This window comes from Bombina bombina, chromosome 2 (genome assembly GCF_027579735.1).
Source record: "Bombina bombina isolate aBomBom1 chromosome 2, aBomBom1.pri, whole genome shotgun sequence".
Lineage (NCBI taxonomy): Eukaryota > Metazoa > Chordata > Amphibia > Anura > Bombinatoridae > Bombina > Bombina bombina.
In genome coordinates, this window is record NC_069500.1 from 1,192,350,211 (window position 1) to 1,192,371,996 (window position 21,786).

Below are 21,786 nucleotides of genomic sequence, written 5' to 3' on the forward strand. Positions count from 1 at the left end.
AAGTCTAACCCTAACACTAACACCCCCCTAACTTAAATATAATTTAAATCTAACAAAATAAATTAACTCTTATTAAATAAATTATTCCTATTTAAAGCTAAATACTTACCTGTAAAATAAATCCTAATATAGCTACAATATAAATTATAATTATATTGTAGCTATTTTAGGATTAATATTTATTTTACAGGCAACTTTGTATTTATTTTAACCAGGTACAATAGCTATTAAATAGTTAATAACTATTTAATAGCTACCTAGTTAAAATAATTACAAAATTACCTGTAAAATAAATCCTAACCTAAGTTACAATTAAACCTAACACTACACTATCAATAAATAAATTAAATAAACTACCTACAATTATCTACAATTAAACCTAACACTACACTATCAATAAATTAATTAAATACAATACCTACAAATAAATACAATGAAATAAACTAACTAAAGTACAAAAAATAAAAAAGAACTAAGTTACAAAAAATAAAAAAATATTTACAAACATTAGAAAAATATTACAACAATTTTAAACTAATTACACCTACTCTAAGCCCCCTAATATAAATAACAAAGACCCCCAAAATAAAAAAATGCCCTACCCTATTCTAAAATTAAAATAGAAAAGCTATTTTACCTTACCAGCCCTGAAAAGGGCCCTTTGCGGGGCATGCCCCAAAGAATTCAGCTCTTTTGCCTGTAAAAAAAAAACATACAATACCCCCCCCCCAACATTACAACCCACCACCCACATACCCCTAATCTAACCCAAACCCCCCTTAAATAAACCTAACATTAAGCCCCTGAAGATCTCCCTATCTTGTCTTCACCACGCCGGGTTCACCGATCGATCCAGAAGAGCCTCCGATGTCTTGATCCAAGCCCAAGCGGGGGGCTGAAGATGTCCATGATCCGGCTGAAGTCTTCATCCAAGCGGGAGCTGAAGAGGTCCATGATCCGACTGAAGTCTTCTATCAAGCGGCATCTTCAATCTTCTTTCTTCCGGATCCATGTAGTTCATCCCGCCGACGCGGAACATCCATCTTTACCGACGACTTCCCGACGAATGACGGTTCCTTTAAGGGACGTCATCCAAGATTCTATCAGCCAATCGGAATTAAGGTAGGATTCTATTAATTGAGGATTCTATCAGCCAATCGGAATTAAGGTAGGAAAATTCTGATTGAGCTTGCATTCTATTGGCTGATCGGAACAGCCAATAGAATGCGAACTCAATCTGATTGGCTGATCGGATCAGCCAATCGGATTGAACTTGAATCTGATTGGCTGATTCCATCAGAATCCTATCAGCCAATCGGAATTCAAGGGACGCCATCTTGGATGACGTCCCTTAAAGGAACCGTCATTCGTCGGGAAGTCGTCGGTGAAGATGGATGTTCCGCGTCGGCGGGATGAACTACATGGATCCGGAAGAAAGAAGATTGAAGATGCCGCTTGATAGAAGACTTCCCAGTCGGATCATGGACCTCTTCAGCTCCCGCTTGGATGAAGACTTCAGCCGGATCATGCACATCTTCAGCCCCCCGCTTGGGCTTGGATCAAGACATCGGAGGCTCTTCTGGATCGATCGGTGAACCCGGCGTGGTGAAAACAAGGTAGGGAGATCTTCAGGGGCTTAGTGTTAGGTTTATTTAAGGGGGGTTTGGGTTAGATTAGGGGTATGTGGGTGGTGGGTTGTAATGTTGGGGGGGGTATTGTATGGTTTTTTTTTACATGCAAAAGAGCTGAATTCTTTGGGGCATGCCCCGCAAAGGGCCCTTTTCAAGGCTGGTAAGGTAAAAGAGCTTTTCTATTTTAATTTTAGAATTGGGTAGGGCATTTTTTTATTTTGGGGGTCTTTGTTATTTTATTAGGGGGCTTAGAGTAGGTGTAATTAGTTTAAAATTGTTGTAATATTTTTCTAATGTTTGTAAATATTTTTTTTATTTTTTGTAACTTAGTTCTTTTTTATTTTTTGTACTTTAGTTAGTTTATTTCATTGTATTTATTTGTAGGTATTGTATTTAATTAATGTATTGATAGTGTAGTGTTAGGTTTAATTGTAGATAATTGTAGGTAGTTTATTTAATTTATTTATTGATAGTGTAGTGTTAGGTTTAATTGTAACTTAGGTTAGGATTTATTTTACAGGTAATTTTGTAATTATTTTAACTAGGTAGCTATTAAATAGTTCTTAACTATTTAATAGCTATTGTACCTGGTTAAAATAATTACAAAGTTGCCTGTAAAATAAATATTAATCCTAAAATAGCTACAATATAATTATTCGTTATATTGTAGCTATATTAGGGTTTATTTTACAGGTAAGTATTTAGCTTTAAATAGGAATAATTTATTTAATAAGAGTCAATTTATTTCGTTAGATTTAAATTATATTTAAGTTAGGGGGGGTGTTAGTGTTAGGGTTAGACTTAGCTTTAGGGGTTAATACATTTATTATAGTAGCGGTGTGGTCCGGTCGGCAGATTAGGGGTTAATAATTGTAGGTAGGTGGAGGCGACGTTGGGGGCGGCAGATTAGGGGCAGCAGATTAGGGGTACATAGGTATAATGTAGGTTGTGGCGGTGTACGGAGCGGCAGATTAGGGGTTAAAAAAATATGTAGGTGTCAGCGATAGCGGGGGCGGCAGATTAGGGGTTAATAAATATTATGTAGGTGTCGGCGGTATTAGGGGCAGCAGATTAGGGGTACATAGGGATAATGTAGGTGGCGGCGGTGTGCGGTCGGCAGATTAGGGGTTAAAAAAATTTAATAGAGTGGCGGCGATGTGGGGGGGCCTCGGTTTAGGGGTACATAGGTAGTTTATGGGTGTTAGTGTACTTTAGAGCACAGTAGTTAAGAGCTTTATGAACCGGCGTTAGCCCAGAAAGCTCTTAACTCCTGGCTTTTTTCTGCGGCTGGAGTTTTGTTGTTAGATTTCTAACGCTCACTTCAGCCACGACTCTAAATACCGGCGTTAGAAAGATCCCATTGAAAAGATAGGATATGCAATTGACGTAAGGGGATCTGCGGTATGGAAAAGTCGCGGCTGCAAAGTGAGCGTTAGATCCTTTCCTGACTGACGTAGCACAAAACCAGCATTAGGAGCCTCTAACGCTGGTTTTGACGGCTAACGCCAAACTCTAAATCTAGCCGTATATCTGGCAAAATAGCTTCTGACATTCTAAGAACAGTCATATTTTCATAATAATTCCAGAATCTATGGAATGTGGGACAAAGTCCAAGTTTTTCCCTGTAATGCAGTTGTTCACTTATTTCCACAAGGACATAAATGACCAAACCCAAAAACAAGTTCAAAACTCAGTTTCAGTAGCTGTCATCAATGCATGAAACTTAAAGGGACAGTCTACACCTTAGTCCTCCTAAAGTATTAATTTAGATTAAGCTGCAAATATCCTCCTGCACCCCTTTCTATATCATGCAGCAGTAACAATAAAAAAGTTATTTTAAAATGACTATTGTTTCTGGTCACTTTGAAATGGCTGCCAAGCTCCGTCCACTGATGACATCACGATCTGGGCTGCACCTATGCACTCTGCTGAATAGCATTGACAGTCTGTTGAATCTTTTGTCTAGTCTTTTGTAACTAGTGAAGCCTTTAGTGTAGCCCAGATCATGATGTCATCAGAGGGCGGAGCTTGGAAGCCATTTCAAAGCGACCAGAAACAACAGTCATTTTAAAATAACTTTTTTACTGTTACTGCTGCATGATATAGAAAGGGGTGCAGGAGGATATTTGTAGCCTAATCTAAAGTGCTCCTGTTCACTCACCTGTCATGGATTTTTTATGGATGTACTGACCTTATGCTTTTAAATTTTCTACAAATAAATTGGACGTTTTATATTATCCTTGCTGTTTGTGCGCTACTTCCTTTTGGATTTATTCAGGAACTGTGCAGGTTTCCTGGGTTCGCCTGCAAGTACATTATCCATGGCATTGAATGAATTCTACTTTTTTTTAAAGCCAAAATCTCATCATAACCCAATTATTTGAGACTAATTGTTTTTCATATGGAATGGAATAATGGGATATTGTTGGGGTAAACGCTATACATTTTGTTTTTCTGCCCAATATAAGAGTCTTATGTGTAAAATTGTATCTTGATTATACACTGGGAACACATGAAAAAAGAGCTTGAGAAGGTTTTTATTATTTAGAATGCTAATATATGGCATTAAAGGGACATTATGTCAAAATTTAAATGCACATAGATTAATTATATCTTTGAATAGAAACACATTTACAATATACATGTATTGGCAACAATGCTTCTAGTAAACTTTATCACTGTTTTAGTGTTAATGTTTTTCTCATGATGTGCATGTAAAGCATAGCTAGATATTCTCAGTGCATCAGCATTTTAAATACTGCAGCTCCTCAAAGCGCAAGCGGGGCTTCTATCATGTCAGCAATTAAACGAAATCATTACCAGATGGTACAAGCACCTTCAGCTCTCTTAGCAAGCGCTGTTTTTAAAATGCTGGTGCACAATTACCATTGCTAAACATCACAGTCATCATATAACTACCTGCACACTAGTTCATTACTGTCTCCTTATAGCAAAAGACAGAATATTACCAGCATTATAGGAACACAGTTATATTCGGCACTCCAAAAGTAAAACAAAGTTCCTTTATTGGGTAGACAATGTAAAAACATATAAATGAGCAGTAGCCCTGATAAAAACAAAAGGGACAAGGGGAACCAAGACCCTCTGAGGCATCAGATGCGTTTTATGCCACTAGGGCACTTGTTCACTGATAGGGAACAGGGGGATGGTATAATTCTATATATAGATATAAATAGCCAATCAAAAAACATCCTGGCTTAATTGGATTAACCCCTGAAGTCATTACATAATTCATGACTATATACATTTGACAACTGCTTAAAGGGACACTGTACCCAAATTTTTTCTTTCGTGATTCAGATAGAGCATGACATTTTAAGCAACTTTCTAATTTACTCCTATTATCAAATTGTCTTCATTCTCTTGGTATCTTTATTTGAAATGCAAGAAAGTAAGTTTAGATGCCGGCCCATTTTTGGTGATCAACCTGGTTTGTTCTTGCTGATTGGTTGATAAACTCATCCACCAATAAAAAAGTGCTGTCCAGAGTTCTGAATAAAAAAAAAAGCTTAGATGTCTTCTTTTTCAAATAAAGAAAGCAAGAGAATAAAGAAAAATTGATAATAGGAGTAAATTAGAAAGTTGTTTAAAATTGCATGCTCTATCTGAAACAAATTGGGTTCAGTGTCCCTTTAACAAAAAAGAGAACAGCAGCAGTAATAATTAGGTTACAAAATATGGTACACATTATTTACAGAAATATCACATAGCAAAAAATGATATAATATGGCTATAAAAAACCTAAACATAGGCATACATAGCAAACAAATAGTTTAATACAATTATATATAAATGTGTAATTCTATACTAGAATACCCTTAATTTAAAGTTCCTAATTGCTATGTTCGCATTAGTTCTTAATGAACATATTGACATCCATTCTAGAGTTTAGACCTGAAGGCATCCTAGTTTTGAGGTGGAGGATTCAAAAGACCTCCCTTTCATCCAATTTAATTTCTTTATTGCCCCCTCTGGGATGCCTAGGTATAAAGTCCATACCCTGCACTCTAAGTAATGAACTATTTGAATTATGATGGTACCTAAAATGTTTGGCTATAGGTTTTTTGGACTCTGGATCCTCAATTGATCTAATGTGTTCCAGGAACCTGTCTTTAAGAGATCTTTTTGTACGGCCAGTGTATTAAATTTTACAGCCTAAACAAGTAAGAAGATACACTACATGAGTGCTGTTACAATTGATAAAGTAACGAATATCAAATTCTTTGTCAAGTACTTCCGATCTAAATTTGTTACCCTGTGTGATATAGGAGAAAGTTTTGCATCTGGAAGCATTACATCTAAAACATCCATTTCTTTTTTGTAACCATGTATTTGATTGTTCTTTGGGTAACATAGAAGGGGATAGTATATTTCTAAGTGTTTTTGCTTTCCTTAAAACAAATTTACAACCTCCTTTCACAATCTCATTTAGTTTTTCATCGTTTTGTAATATAGGAAGATGTTGCTTGATTAAGTTACAAATTGTGTTGTATTCTGTACTGTAAGATGTTATGAAAATTGGAGATGTCTGATGTTTTTTGTTCGTATCTTTTTGTGTAACTTGTTTGTACTTAAGAAGCTCAGTTCTGGGTATCAAGTCTACCTGGTTGTTTGCTTGTCTTAGTATTTCCTTAGGATAGCCACGTTGTTGAAGTCTTTCTATGGTATTAGCAGCATTCTGTTCATAAACATCAGGATCAGAGCAATTACGTTTAACCCTGATAAGTTGACTTTTTGGAATGGATTTTAAAAGGTGAGAAGGATGGCAAGAATTATATTTCAAAATACTGGTGCCTGATGTGGGTTTACGGTATAATTCTACCTCAATAGTACAATCGTGTGGTTTAATAGTTACATTCAAGAAATTCAATTGTTTTGTGCTATATTCAATTGTAAAACGAAGGTTCAAATTATTACTCTGTGTATAAAGATGAAAATTGTTAATGGACTCTTTATCGCCCTCCCAAATGAGGACCAGATCATCAATATAGCATCCATAATAAATAATATTCTGATGAAAGGAACTGCTATCTCCAAAGATGTGGAAGAGCTCCCACCAACCTAAAAAAAGGTTGGCGTAGGATGGCGCGAATTTGGCGCCCATAGCTGTTCCACATCTTTGGAGATAGAATCGACTCTCAAACAAAAAATAATTGTGAGCAAGTAAAAATTAAATGGCCATAAGTAGAAAGACTATGGTGGCTTCATCATAGTTTGGCCTATTTCTAAGGAAAATTCCAAGGCCTGTAGAACCTTTTCAGGAGGGATAGACGTATATAAGGAAGATACATCCAAAGATACAAGAGTATACATGGAATTCCAAGGTATATTCTGGATTTGTTGTATAAAAGAAGTGGTGTCCTGTATATAACTAGGAAGAGCCAAAACAAGAGGTTGCAAAAAAGTGTCAACCAATTCTGAAAGAGGTTCATTAAGTGACCCAATGCCAGCCACGATAGGGCGGTCAGGAGGATTCAACAGAACCTTGTGGATTTTTGGTAAATAGTGAAAAATGGCTACAACAGGCCAATTAGGTACAAGATATTCAAACATGTTTGGTGTAATAATTCCATTGTCTGAGCCATGCTTTACTATTTCCACAAAAATATTTTTATATATGTTGGTGAAATTAGATGGCAGAACAAAATAGGTATCTTTATCAGATAATTGGCATAAAGCCTCTGATAAGTAATCACATCTATTCAAAATTACCAAATTGCCACCTTTATCAAATTCACGAATAACTAAATCCTTGTTGGACGAAAGTTTGCGTAAAGCCTTATTGTCTGTTTGGGAAAAATAGTTTTTTGAGTGTTTCTAGATTTATCTGATTTCTGATTTTCTGGTAGGGTTAAATTATTCTTTAATTCTGAATCCAATTTAATTGATTGGGTTTCAATTGTTTGTTGAAAAATGTCTAAAGAATTACATCTAGTTTGTACCGGATAACAAGTACTCAGTTTTTTCAATTTGGAAAGGTCTATATCTGACGTGGAGGGACCGTGTCTAGTACTGTTATTATTAATAGCCTGGAGATCTTCCATGTCTTGTATGCAACAATTTTCGTCAAATGTTAATCTATTGTTATCATTGCCACCAGGAGTAACAGATTGAATAGAACTCTGCTCTCCTAGAGGCAAATCTGTCTCAGTAGTATCATTCAAAAAATGTTTCTTTAAAGTAAATGATCTTACAAATTTGTTTAAATCTAGTATGGTCTGGAATAAGTTAAAATGACAAGAAGGGGAAAAACTAAGTCCTCTCGACAATACATTCATCTCTCCCTCACTCAAGACATAACTAGACAAGTTAATCACATCTTTGTAGATATTTTTGAGTCTGTTTTCTCCTTATTCTCTGTGGGTATCTGTTTTTTTCTATGTCTGTTATGGTAACTGTTTTTTTCCCCCTCTACGCATTCTTTTCTTTTTAGAATAGAGTAAGGTGGGTCTGATTCGTTTTTTGATTGTTCTTGTGCATGGATATTTGGTGTATGTAGTACCAATGGTTGATTGACGTGTGTGTTTAGATTTTTATGTGTTTCTGAAGCAGAATCACTATCTGAAGTGTCGTAATCGTATTCAGTATCACTGAAAGATACTTTTTTATCCTGTTTAAGTTTTCTAAACCTAAGTTTTTTTATCTTTATTATTTTTATTTTTTTTTAAAAACTTTATTTATAAACAAGAATCCAAGACATACATGGCGAGCATAGTCACAATGACATGAATATAACAAAGTGATCATTTGTAGAATAAAACAATTTTACAGAGCATATTGTAAAAGGTAAAGGAGAAATGAAATCTCCATGCATGTCCCGAGATTCAGCTTTTTCCAATAACATTTTTGCAAACAAACAGAGAAGAAAAAGAAAGACAGTAACATATAAGGGAAGAAATAAAGGAGGAAAAGATAAAAGGAAAACATACAACATTCATACTTACCCAGAGCACCTCCAGGTCCCCCCCCTCCAACAGGCAGATCACTCACGGGCACGATCTGAGGACAGACACCATCTGCCCCTGAGATTTTCACTGAGGACATACTGACTATTTGTAAAGGGAAAGAGAACCCTATCTCTTACTAAATCCCGCAAATGCAACAAATAAACTTCCCATTTAAGGAGAAATCTCTTTATCCTTTTTTCAGGATCACCTCTAGTATCTGCCTGTTCAATCAACATCTGATTATGTATGGTTTTAAGCAGTTGCCGGAAAGGCAGGGTTTGACTCCCCACCCACTCTGTCAAAATAGTCTGCTTAGCTAGCATAAGAATTGTAGTTAAAAAGATGTTATGTTTGTATGTCTGGTCTCTGGGTATCAAAAAGATCACATGCTGCGCCGAGAGGGACACAGTTTGTTTAGTTAATTTAGTTAGCCAATACGAGATTTTCTGCCAGAATTTTTGTATTTTGGGGCAACCCCAAAGTAGGTGGATCCAATCGGGAGATTCAAGGCAACATTTGTTACATGAATTAGGAGCCCCCTGAACCCATTTAGCCCGTAAGCTAGGAGTGATGTAGGCTTGATGTAGGAATTTCAGATGAGATTCCCGTAGTTTCACGGAAATAGTACTTTGATGTGCCCTCTCGAAGCTCATAGCGATCACTGATGAGTCTACATCTAACTCCCTAAATTGAGACCACTTTGATGCTAGTCCCTGAAGCATGGAGTCTTCAAAGTGACGAATCAGTAAAGTGTATGTGTGTGATAACCTAAAAGAACCCAGTTTCGCTAGAGCAAAGAGCCTATCTAGGTTAGAAGACTCAGTAGGTAACAATCCCTTAGAGATTAAGGTGGATATGTAGTGTCTGCATTGGAAGTATGCGAACCTATGCGTGTGCGGTATGTTGTAACGTGATTGTAGGTCCTGGAAGGGCAATATCTCTAAAGTCAGGGGGCGAAAAAATTGGTAAAGTCGTGTAAGTCGCAGTTGCTGCCATGTCTGGAATGCCTGCGTGGTATACCCCGGAAGAAAGTCCAGGTTGCCTTGTATTGGGAGATATTTACTAGTCGATCGGTGTAGACCCCAGAGTCTACAAATCTTGGCCCAGGCTCTCAGTGGATCCCTGAACAGTATATGATTTTGTATGAATGGGGATAAAGATTTCAGGTTGGCATGGGGCAGGAAGGCTAAGTGGAGAGGTGTGATAATGTTGGATTCTAGGTCAGGAACAGTGTAGCAGTTCTTCTCCACCAGCCAGTCCAATATAAATCTAGAGAGGGCCGCCCAATTGTACCACATTATATTGGGAAGACGGAGCCCCCCCCACCCCCCACCGTCATTGACAAGGGAGTCCTACCTATTCTATGTTTTTTGCCTTGCCAAACAAAGGTTCCAATAGCGGTTTGTAAGGATGCCGCATCTTTCTGCGTAAGGAGAAGGGGCAACATCTGTAACGGATAAAGAAGCTTAGGCAAGGCAACAATTTTAAAGAGGTGTACCCTCCCTGAGAGAGAGAGGGGAAGCTTCGCCCAGCCCACCAATTTTTTATCTTTATTATTTATGGAATTTGAAACTCTATGTGACCAAAGATATACATTTTTTGAGTCATAATCCATTTTATCCCTATTAATCTTTTGTGTTTTAAAATCCCAAAGCTCTCTTTGAAATTTTTGCATATTCACCTTAAATTGATTATCATACAGGCCAAAATCAGGTTCTGTTTTTAACTGTTTTAATTCCTCTTGTATATCCTGCATCTGTTTAATTAGGGCTAGTCTTTGTTGTTTTTTGTAATTAACTAGTATATCCATAAGTGTTTGAGAGCATGTGGTTAGTGCAGCATTCCACTCGTCAATAAACTTTAGCCATGTAACATGAAAAGATGAAAATTTCAAGACCTCTGGGTATGTGTTCCCTTTGTTGGTAAATAAGAAAAGTCTTTACATCCTCAGCATCTTTAAGCCAAGTTTGTAAAGTAATAGCAGAGGGATCTAGAGTTTTGGTAAGGTCTTCAAACACAAAACACTTTATTCCTTGTTGTTCCATAACTACAGTTATTAGGGAAAAAGTAATAATAAATATTCAATCTTTAAACTAAATTTGAAATCGATGATATAAATCAAGGGAAAATATAAGTCAAACTTATCTAGGATTTGTTCTTCAGTCAATACACCTTTAAAACACACACATCAATATACCCAATGAATATGGAAATAAAGGCCCACATCCGAGATGGTATTAAGTACAGACAGAAATATAAACAAGAAGCATGACAATTTTCTGTGCAAATGCAAAATACTTAAAGAAATATTATAATGTTAATGCCAAAACATGTAGAAAAACCTGAAATAGGCACATACGACAGCAAACACAAATATTATTTCATTGACCAGCTGGGCCAATACATTCAAATACATAGCAGTAGCAGCCAATAACTTAAATTATGCTTACTTGATCATTTTCTTTTCTTCAGATGGAAAGAGTCCACAGCTGCATTCATTACTTTTGGGAAATAAGAACCTGGCCACCAGGAGGAGGCAAAGACACCCCAGCTAAAGGCTTAAATACTCCTCCCACTTCCCTCATCCCCCAGTCATTCTGCCGAGGAACACGGAACAGTAGAAGAAATACCAGGGTGAAAAGGTGCCAGAAGAATACAAAATAAAAGACGCCCCACAGAAAAAATACGGGTGGTTAGCTGTGGACTCTTTCCTCTTAAAGAAAAGAAAATTATCAGGTAAGCATAATTTAAGTTTTTCTTCATAAATGTAGAGTCCACAGCTGCATTCATTACTTTTGGGAAAACAATACCCAAGCTATAGAGGATACTGAATACAAAAATGGGAGGGTACAATAGGCAGCCCATTCTGAGGGCATCAGGCCTGAAAAAAACACAATCCAACCAAACCCCGCTTCGTCTGAGCTGGGCAAAAAAACTAGAAGGAAAAGGCCCCAATGACACTGACCCGCAGATAGTCCGAAAGCCTAACAAGAGACCGCAAAGCAGACTCACTGAGCCAACACTCCTCCAGGAGAACCGTCGCCCAGCAGTCGGGCCCCACACAACCCTTACTAGTACCGTACCAAAATCCCAAAAAGGGAGAGGACAAGTTGATACCCAAAAGATACAGCAAGATCCAAGAAGGAAAAAAAATATATAAAAGAAGGCCAAGTCCACAGAGACCTCGAGAACAAGAGGAGAGGACGCTCAACCCACAAGGAGCAACCGGGCATCATCAAGGAGAAGAAACATCTCCCAAACATCATGCAACAGCACCGAAAGAGACAGCTGAAGACAAAGTCCTCAAAACGTCAGAACTCAGAGACTGAGCAAACAGAAAAATTACAAGTAGCAAACTCAGAAAGGTAAACATCTGAGTCCAGTAACACGCTAACATCAGTAGGAAGACACAGAGAACACTATCCATAGGGAAAAAGCGGCCAAACAGAATAGCAGATTGCCCAACCTCCAAGACAGAGGACACACTCTAGGCAATTTAGGCCATCAGGCCTACTCACAGATCTCAAAGGGGGAGAGGCGCAGAACCTCTAAAGAAAAAAAGGTCCACTGGCACCCCCAAGACCTGAGGATGAACAACAGATCTCAGATCCTACACCTAGCCAGACCAGCCCAAGAAACGGCAGATCTGAATGTAAGGAAACAGAAAGGAACCCCAAGACTTGCCCACAGAAGGGCGGAAGAATGGACACAGCCACTTCAACCTAGAGACAATCAGCAGGCGTTAGACCCAAAGAGATCTAGCAAAGTCACGCAACTATAGTCTAAATGCGGAGCCAGCAGCTCCCCAGATGGAAAGGAACTCAAAGAGCAGACCAATCTCCGAACCAGATAAAACATCTGTTCCAACCTCCCGAACACAGGAGAGGCCCCTAAAAAAGGAACCACACCTCCGTAAGGAGGACAACAAGCCCCCTGAAAAGGAGATCATCAATAAACACCTGCCCATAAGACAGGAAGTTGTAGACAGAACCGAGAGAACACAAGGCCACGTCACTGATGAACACGGAAGAACCCCTTAAAACACCATCGTGCTAGTACACATACCAGGAGCAAGACTCCCAGCTGAGAAACCGCAAACCTTCCGCTTGCTAGGCAGGAAAGCCCACCATCAGGTCACATTATTTGGCTGTCCCAAGGAAACTGTATCATCCAGCATGGCTCTCAGTAAATCTGGCCAAGTTGTAAAACAGAACAGCCAGAACAAGGGCTAAGCCCAAGTACCCCGGAAACTGGTAAAACCCTCAACAACTGGAAGATCAGAACAAGACGCCCGGGCCCCACAAATGGAACATAAATCCCTCGTCTGATATATAAAAAAAAACAGACCTCCCAGAATAACCCGGATAACAAGAGCAAGAAGCCCTTGCTCTAACGAGGTGAGCCATTCGAAGGAGGAGACTGATGAGTCCCATAGCCGAGAATGATAGGCTCCCCAAACAGCTCAAAAACGTGTCTGAGTAGAACACGAAGGCGAGCCAACCTGTAATGAAAGGCACAACACTCAGGAACAGTTACACCCGCAGGGAACTGCACATGCCCACCTGTGGCCGAAAAACCTGGAGCAATCGGCATGAGCACAATTGCAAAAAATCATCTGGACTTTGTAGACAAGCAAGCGCCAAAAGCATGTAAAAGCGACAACCTCCAGGGGGTACAACCCACCCTCTGAGGAGGAAAAAACATAACCTGCGTTACCCGCATGTGTAGTAGTAGTAGGGAGTGGTAGGGAACTCACCTCCCCGAGGACAGCCCCCCCCGATGCGGATGGCTCAGCAGTCCCTTGAATCCCCGAGCCCAAGGAACAAGGCGTTCTAGGACGGCCTAAAGAACAAAACTGACTGACCTGAGTCAATGGGGCAAATTCGCATTCGTCACAGGACGAAGAATATGAATAAGAAAGTTGAACAATCTCAACATCAGCATCCTCCATAACTGGATAAAGGATACCAAAAAATGGACTATATATAAAACAATTTAAACTGCACCTGACACCCACAATGGCTGGGGCACTCACCACCTTCTATGAACCAGACACCAGTGGACTAGACGCCACACAGTCATTAATGCGGAAATAGGAGACCAGAACGTAAACACGCCCGATCACAAGGTGAACCGTACAGTCCAAAAAACACGCGCCTAACCGTAAGGTCGTGTCACTTCGAAAGGCCGTTATGTTCGAAAAAGTCACAAGCTCAGTTAACACTACACATAAGCAGATTGAATCACATAACAAACATGATTAAAAAAAACCTGTTCAATAATCCCCCTCAGGAGATATTAACCCTTGATTCCACGACACTAAAGGAGTCCCACTGAGACCCTGTATTTTTCATGTGTTACAGTACGTACAATCATGAAGAAGTAAAATGAAACGATCTTACCGGAATCTACGCCATGGAACAAGAACACGGCCCTTCAAGTGTGACGGATAGTAGCCTCGCCTCTGCCATGGACTTGAGAGAAGAAAGCAGGCAGCGAAGCAAAGTTCGACAACGGCCATTGCTTGTGGAGCTGTTAAAATGAGTCGGGATGGTTTCGCAGAAATACTCTTCCTGCATCTCCGGACTCTAACTTTCATCCAAGCCCTCACTGAGAGACTGACAGGATTACTTTAAACTCCCGTCCCATGTCGAAGAGTACTACCTTCCATAAGAGACAAAAACAAACTTCTGACACTTCTCTGACAACCTCCTGGGACGAAAGGCAAAGAATGACTGGGGGATGAGGGAAGTGGGAGGAGTATTTAAGCCTTTGGCTGGTGTGTCTTTGCCTCCTCCTGGTGGCCAGGGTTCTTATTTCCCAAAAATAATAAATGCAGCTGTGGACTCTTTCCATTTATAAAGAAAAAGTGGTAAAAAAAAATCCTCTAGTAAGTGGGCACCTGACTATTTTTTTTTAATAAAAAGAGGATTGTACTTTACTTTTTTTTAATGCATCTACTAAAGTAAATACATCACTTCCATGTCACTATAATTTAACATTAAAATATTTTTTCATTTATTTTGCTATTGTGAAATTGGTTTTCGGCTCAGTTGAGCAGTGTCATCTATTAAAGTACTGCACTTGCAATCTATAGATATAATTTGCTGGAAATGTGCCATCATCACAGAGTAAAACATTGAAAGGAAATTGACTACTAGAATTCTGACAGTCTGTTACTCCTTTATTCCTGGCTAAAATCCCACAGTAAACTACTAAAATACAAAAACTTCAGAAGCTATTTATCTATAGCTAGGAAGATACACACAAAGTAATTATCTTATATCAGGGGCAGTGGTTCATTTCATGGCTATTCCTTAACCATTGATTTCTGCATATAAGAAACAAATATTCAAAAGATGGGACAAAGGTGCCACCTAATGCAACTTATATGGTTGCAATTAAACTGAGACATCATAAAGCAAGAACAAAGGTCTACTTAAAGGGACAGTATTCACCAATTTTCATTTAACTGCATGTAATAGACACTATTATAAAGAATAATATGCACAGATACTGATATGAAAATCCAGTATGAAACCTTTTAAAAACTTACTTACAAGCTTACAATATAGCACTGTTGATAAGATTAGCCTGGGACACCCACTGAAAGTAGCTGAGAGCAGACCATCTCCCCTCCCCTGCATTTGAAAACACCCATTATACAAACAGAAGCAGTCTAAAGTATGTATACATTAATATACATCTAAAACTTTGGGGATTGGTTATGAGTCTGAAAATCAGTACAATGTTATGTTAAAATAAGCAAAAATATACATTTTTACAAAAACACCCCCAGATGGGCTATATAAATGGATAATCTACAAAACATTTATTCAAAGAAAACCTAGTGTACAATGTCCCTTTAAGAAGAGGTCACAAAAAAGATATGCAACCCCAGCTTACTATGAAAACTAAGATGTTTTATTTATAATACAGAAACCAGTATTCTTCTGTATGCATTTGTAATTCCTCAAACCTTTTCATTTTTAACAGTAATCTATTTTATTCGTTTATAGCCACAGCGACAGAGCTTCACTTAGATCTCTGAGACTTGATATAACACAAAATACCAAGCAAAAGGTAATCAGGGCATTTTTATACTTAGCAGTGATTTTTTCTTCTTCCTCTTCATATATGTAAAAGTAAAAATGCTTCTCGTAAGTTATTACTGATCTTCAGCAGCACATGTGCATATGCAACAGAAAAACAGTAATAACCTTTACTAGAAGCATTATTTGCCAGTGGAAGAATATTACAAAAATGCCTCTATTTAAAAATAAAATGCACCTGTGCAGTTCATTTTTTACCTCCCTATCCCTTTAATTTACATGAACACATAACACAACAATAAAAAAAGCAAACTGCACAACAGAGTACAATATTTTAATTCAATCACTTTAATACCATTGATGATTACAGCTGTGCTCATAAGTTTACATACCCTAGCAGAATTTATGATTTCTTGGCCATTATTCAGAGAATATGAATGATAACACAAAAACTTTTCTTTCACTCATGTTTGGCTGAAGCCATTTATTATCAATCAACTGTGTTTACTCTTTATATCATAATGACAACAGAAACTACCCAAATGACCCTGATCAAAAGTTTACATACCCTAGTGATTTTGGCCTGATAACATGCACACAAGTTGACACAAAGGGGTTGGAATGGCTATTAAAGGTAACCATCCTCACCTGTGATCTGTTTGCTTGTAATTAGTGTGTGTGTATAAAAGGTCAATGTGTTTCTGGACTCCTGACAGACCCTTGCATCTTTCATCCAGTGCTGAACTGACGTTTCTGGATTCTGAGTCATGGGGAAAGCAAAAGAATTGTCAAAGGATCTGCAGGAAAAGGTAGTTAAACAGAAAAGGGATATAAAACTATATCCAAGGAATTGAGAATGCCAATCAGCAGTGTTTAAACTCTAATCAAGAAGTTGAAAATGAGAAGTTCTGTTGAAACCAAACCACAGTCAGGTAGACCAACTGAAATTTCAGCCACAACTGCCAGGAAAATTGTTCGGGATGCAAAGAAAAACCCAAAAATAACTTCAGGTGAAATACAGGACTCTCTGAAAACATGTGGTGTGGCAGTTTCAAGATGCAGAATAAGGAGGCATTTGAAGAAAGATGGGCTGCATGGTCGAGTCGCCAGAAGAAAGTCATTACTACGCAAATGCCACAAAGTATCCTGCTTACAATACGCCAAACAGCACAGAGACAAACCTCAAACCTTCTGGCACAAAGCCATTTGGAGTGATGAGACCAAAATTGAGCTTTTTGGCCACAACCATAAACGCTACATTTGGAGAGGAGTCAACAAGGTCTATGATGAAAGGTACACTATTCCTACTGTGAAACACGGAGGTGGATCGCTGATGTTTTAGGGATGTGTGAGCTACAAAGGCACAGGAAATTTGGTCAGAATTGATGTCAAGGTGAATGCAGTATGTTCTAAAAAAATACTGGAGGAAATTTTGCATTCATCAGCCCGGAAGCTGCGCATAGGACGTACTTGGACATTCCAACATGACAATGATCCTAAACACAAGGCCAAGTCGACCTGTCATTGGCTTCAGCAGAATAAAGTGAAGGTTCTGGAGTGGCCATCTCAGTCTCCTGACCTCAATATCATTGAGCAACTCTGGGGAGATCTCAAACATGCAGTTCATGCAAGACAGCCCAAGAATTTACAGAAACTGGAGGATTTTTGCCAAGGAGAATGGGCAGCTTTACCATCTGAGAAGTTAAAGAGCTTCATCCACAAATACCACAAAAGACTTCAAGCGGTCATTGATGTTAAAGGGGGCAATACATGGTATTAAGAACTGGGGTATGTAATCTTTTGATCAGGTCATTTGGGTAGTTTCTGTTGTCATTATGATTTAAAAAGAGTAAACACAGTTGACTGATAATAAATGGTTTCAGCCAAACACTAACCATGAGTGACAGAAAAGGTTTTGTGTTATCATTCATATTCTCTGAAAAATGGCCAAGAAATCATAAATTCTGCCAGGGTATGTAAACTTATGAGCACAACTGTATGTATGTATATATATATATATATATATATATATATATATATATTGTCATTGGCTCACAAGATGTGTTCAGCTAGCTCCCTCTTCAACAAAGGATATCAAGAGAACAAATTCAATTTGATAATAGAAGATGGAAAGTTGTTTAAAATTGAATTAGAATCATGAAAGTTTAATTTTGACTTTACTGTCCATTTAATAAAACCCTTGCTTAAACTGTAAACATCTATGGTGCTAAAGGGACATTGCAGACTAGATTTTTCTTTGCATAAATGTTTTGTAGATGATCCATTTATAAATCCTACCTGGGGTGTTTTTATAAACATTTATAGTTTTGCTTATTTCTAAATATTCTGCTGATTTTCAGACTTCTAACAAGTCCCCAAAGTTTTAGATGTATACACATGTCCAATTTGTAGCACTATTTAACATAGTCTGTAATAAGCAAGAGAAATGTCTAACTTTTTTTACACGGGTTATTTAATATTGCAGTTAGAAAATTATTCACTTATTGACTATCTGTACATTTGTTGATAGTACATTACATTTCTTTTCTATAGAGATTACTCATATATATTGATACAATGCAAATTTTGGAATTACACCATAGCTTGAGGAAATGTTATTTAAAGTGATGACATTTTCCTAACAGAAATGTTTGCTTTAAAATGTACAATAGTTGTTCTCACATATTTCTAAATTGCCTATAAATATTTGGTGATGTTGGTAATTTTCTTACATAGCTCAAAATCCTCAGCCTGCCTCCCCCACCCCCCTCTGTAGTCTATTTTGTTCTTTTCATTACGTTTAGTGTGGCAAACAATCTTAAAAGTAGCCATACAGCTAGTTATTTCTAATGTGTGAGCATTTCGCACAGCTTCAATGAATGCGCTTTACTGGCCAAATGTCTCTTATGGATGTATAGAGTTGGACCACTCTATGGGCTCTATTTAACAAGCTCCGTATGGAGCTTGATGGCCCCTGTTTCTGGCGAGTCTTCAGACTCGCCAGAAACAGTAGTTATGAAGCAGCGGTCACAAAGACTGCTGCTCCATAACCTGTCCGCCTGCTCTGAGCAGGTGGACAGACATCGCCGGAAATCAACCCGATCGAGTACAATCGGGTTGATTGATACCCCCCTGCTGGCGGCCTATTGGCCGTGAGTCTGCAGGGGGCGGCTTTGCACCAGCAGCTCTTGTGAGCTGCTGGTGCAATGCTGAATACGGCGAGCGTATTGCTCGCCGTATTCAGAGAGGTCTGTCGGACCTGATCCGCACTGTCGGATCAGGTCCGACAGACCTTGATAAATAGAGCCCTATACATCAACATACTGAATAAAAAAAAGAAGGGGCAGAGGTAGTCATTTTATCCAATACTACCAAAAACAAGCTTTCCTATGAAATGCAAATATTAATTTTATATTAATAAATATATATATATAGGTTTAGATTGTTGTTTTTAAAATTAATTAACAGGTTTTGTATAAACCTTTAATTTATCATAACTTTAATGACTCTCGGCAGAATTAGTTTAAGTTCTTTTAACTGCACTACAGAAGATGGTAGAGAACAACATGATAAAACAGAATCCATGAACCATTATTTTACGTTAGTTGACTATATTACATGTTACATGGATAGAGGCACACAAATACTCTTTTTTTATATAAATACTTCATTAGCAATTCAATTACCTGTGTACTGATAGATCTTGTCCCATCTGTTGCCTCCACTGTCAAATTGTAATTAGATTTCTGTTCTGCATCAAGAGGTCTAGCGACAATGATGGTTCCTGTGCCCTTGTCCACATCAAACCTGCTGTCGTAGTTTCCTCCTGGTAAAAAAAAAAAATGTAAAAAAATGAAAATTAAAAACTAAAAATGACTACTTCTAAACAAGCTAAAATAAATAATACAAAAAGAGATAATTGTGAAAGATAGTTAAATCTAACAAATGAAGTGTATAATGGTAAAAATAATAATAACAAAAATATGTGTTGATAGTGGGATAATGATAGACCTGAATAATGGTGACGTTTTTATAAAAGTCTGCATAACAATTTAGCAGATCTTTACTTTGAAAATTTATATTGCTGAGCATGCACAGAAAATTATTTATGTTATAGAAGATTGAGCAGAAACGTCCACTTGGGTCTAGTGATTTTGTTAAAATAAATCACTGGTTAATATCTGTAACTGAATAAAACTTTTAGACACAAGTCTTTTAAAATTAAATAATTAGCCTTCATTTGATAGCTACAAGCTAATTTTTATGCTCCAATTATTCCCACATCAATCTTTTAACCAAGATAGAGAACATAAATAATTTGTCCTTGCAAATACACATATATCTAACGTTTTAGAAAAAATAAATAGTCAAATCAATCCATTCAACAAAAACAAACACACTAACTTAAATTCACTTGTACTAATGAATCTAAAATAAGTTACTTAAAGGGACATTAAACTCAAAACAGTATACATGCATATGAGTTCTTTATTTATAGATAGTTTATTGGACCAAAAAAGGTCAAGTCAAAGCTGATCATTTTAAAACAGGAAATGCATGATTGTCTACAACCGTTATGTGGTACGGAAGCTTATTGGCTGATAAGAACAACTCCCACAGTACTAGTGGAGGTTAGTGACGTCCCACAAGCATAAAAATAATAAAGAAAAATGACTTTAATGTCCCTTTAAAAACAGATCTCATAATAAAAAGAAGCAATAATGAGATCTTAGCAGATACCTTCTGCTACACAGTTCAGGTCACAAGCCATCTGAAAGATGTGAAATACTTCACTAGATAGTATTTGTCCTTGCAGCCATCAAAGCAAAAAGGGGAAAAAGCAAGCACAGAAAACATGGGAATATCAAACAACAATAATACATAAACAATAATAAAAACATTCCACAGAATATAAATATTAGATCATTTTTGAAAATGGTATAACCTGATACTGTTAGAAATTCAAAAATTGCCCCAACATATACCCAAATAAAATCTTCTGAACATATCATTGTATGGTCTGAGATACAGGACAAAAGTCAATAAGTTGTGTATCATGAAACATCCATCATATTTATTTGGACCTGCAGTATATTTCTGTGTAATAAACTGAAGAAATCTTGAAAATTATAGGTAGTGCTTGCAAAAAATCTTACAATACACTTATTTATTTTGCCCATTATTATTGTAATTTAAGTCTGACAATTAAGAATTTTCCCAAGTCTGAGAAAAAGGGCACATAGCAGGGTTCGCAAGCCTAACCCTGGCACATACAGTGGGGGAAAAAAGTATTTAGTCAGCCACCAACTGTGCAAGTTCTCCCACTTAAGAAGATGAAAGAGGCCTGTAATTTTCATCATAGGTATACCTCAACTATGAGAGACAAAATGTGGAAAGAAATCCAGACAATCACATTGTCTGATTTGGAAAGAATTTATTTGCATATTATGGTGGAAAATAAGTATTTGGTCACCTACAAACAAGCAAGATTTCTGGCTCTCACAGACCTGTATCTTCTTCTTTAAGAGGCTCCTCTGTCCTCCACTCATTACCTGTATTAATGGCACCTGTTTGAACTTGTTATCAGTATAAAAGACACCTGTCCACAACCTCAAACAGTCACACTCCAAAATCCACTATGGTGAAGACCAAAGAGCTGTCGAAGGACACCAGAAACAAAATTGTAGACCTGCACCAGGCTAGGAAGACTGAATCTGCAATAGGCAAGCAGCTTGGTGTGAAGAAATCAATTGTGGGAGCAATAATTAGAAAATGGAAGACATACAAGACCACTGATAATCTCCCTCGATCTGGGGCTCTACGCAAGATCTCACCCCGTGGGGTCAAAATGATCACAAGAACGGTGAGCAAACATCCCAGAACCACACGGGGGACTTAGTGAATGACCTGCAGAGAGCTGGGACCAACATAACAAAGGCTACCATCAGTAACACACTATGCCGCCAGGGACTCAGATCCTGCAGTGCCAGACGTGTCCCCCTGCTCAAGCCAGTACATGTCCGGGCCCGTCTGAAGTATGCTAGAGAGCATGTGGATGATCCAGAAGCAGATTGGGAGAATGTCATATGGTCAGATGAAACCAAAGTAGAACTGTTTGGTAGAAACACAACGTGT

The 21,786-nt window shown here is 37.8% G+C and overlaps 1 protein-coding gene across 4 annotated transcripts in view; it reads right to left on the reverse strand.

Annotated features, from left to right (window-relative positions):
- Positions 1–21,786, reverse strand: part of FAT1 (FAT atypical cadherin 1) — a 369,065-nt gene that overhangs the window by 134,243 nt on the left and 213,036 nt on the right. For all 4 annotated transcript variants that reach the window (XM_053703897.1, XM_053703899.1, XM_053703898.1 and 1 more), the window contains exon 7: positions 19,338–19,477. In XM_053703897.1, the coding sequence (XP_053559872.1) occupies positions 19,338–19,477 (140 nt within the window). The remainder of the gene's footprint in view (positions 1–19,337; positions 19,478–21,786) is intronic.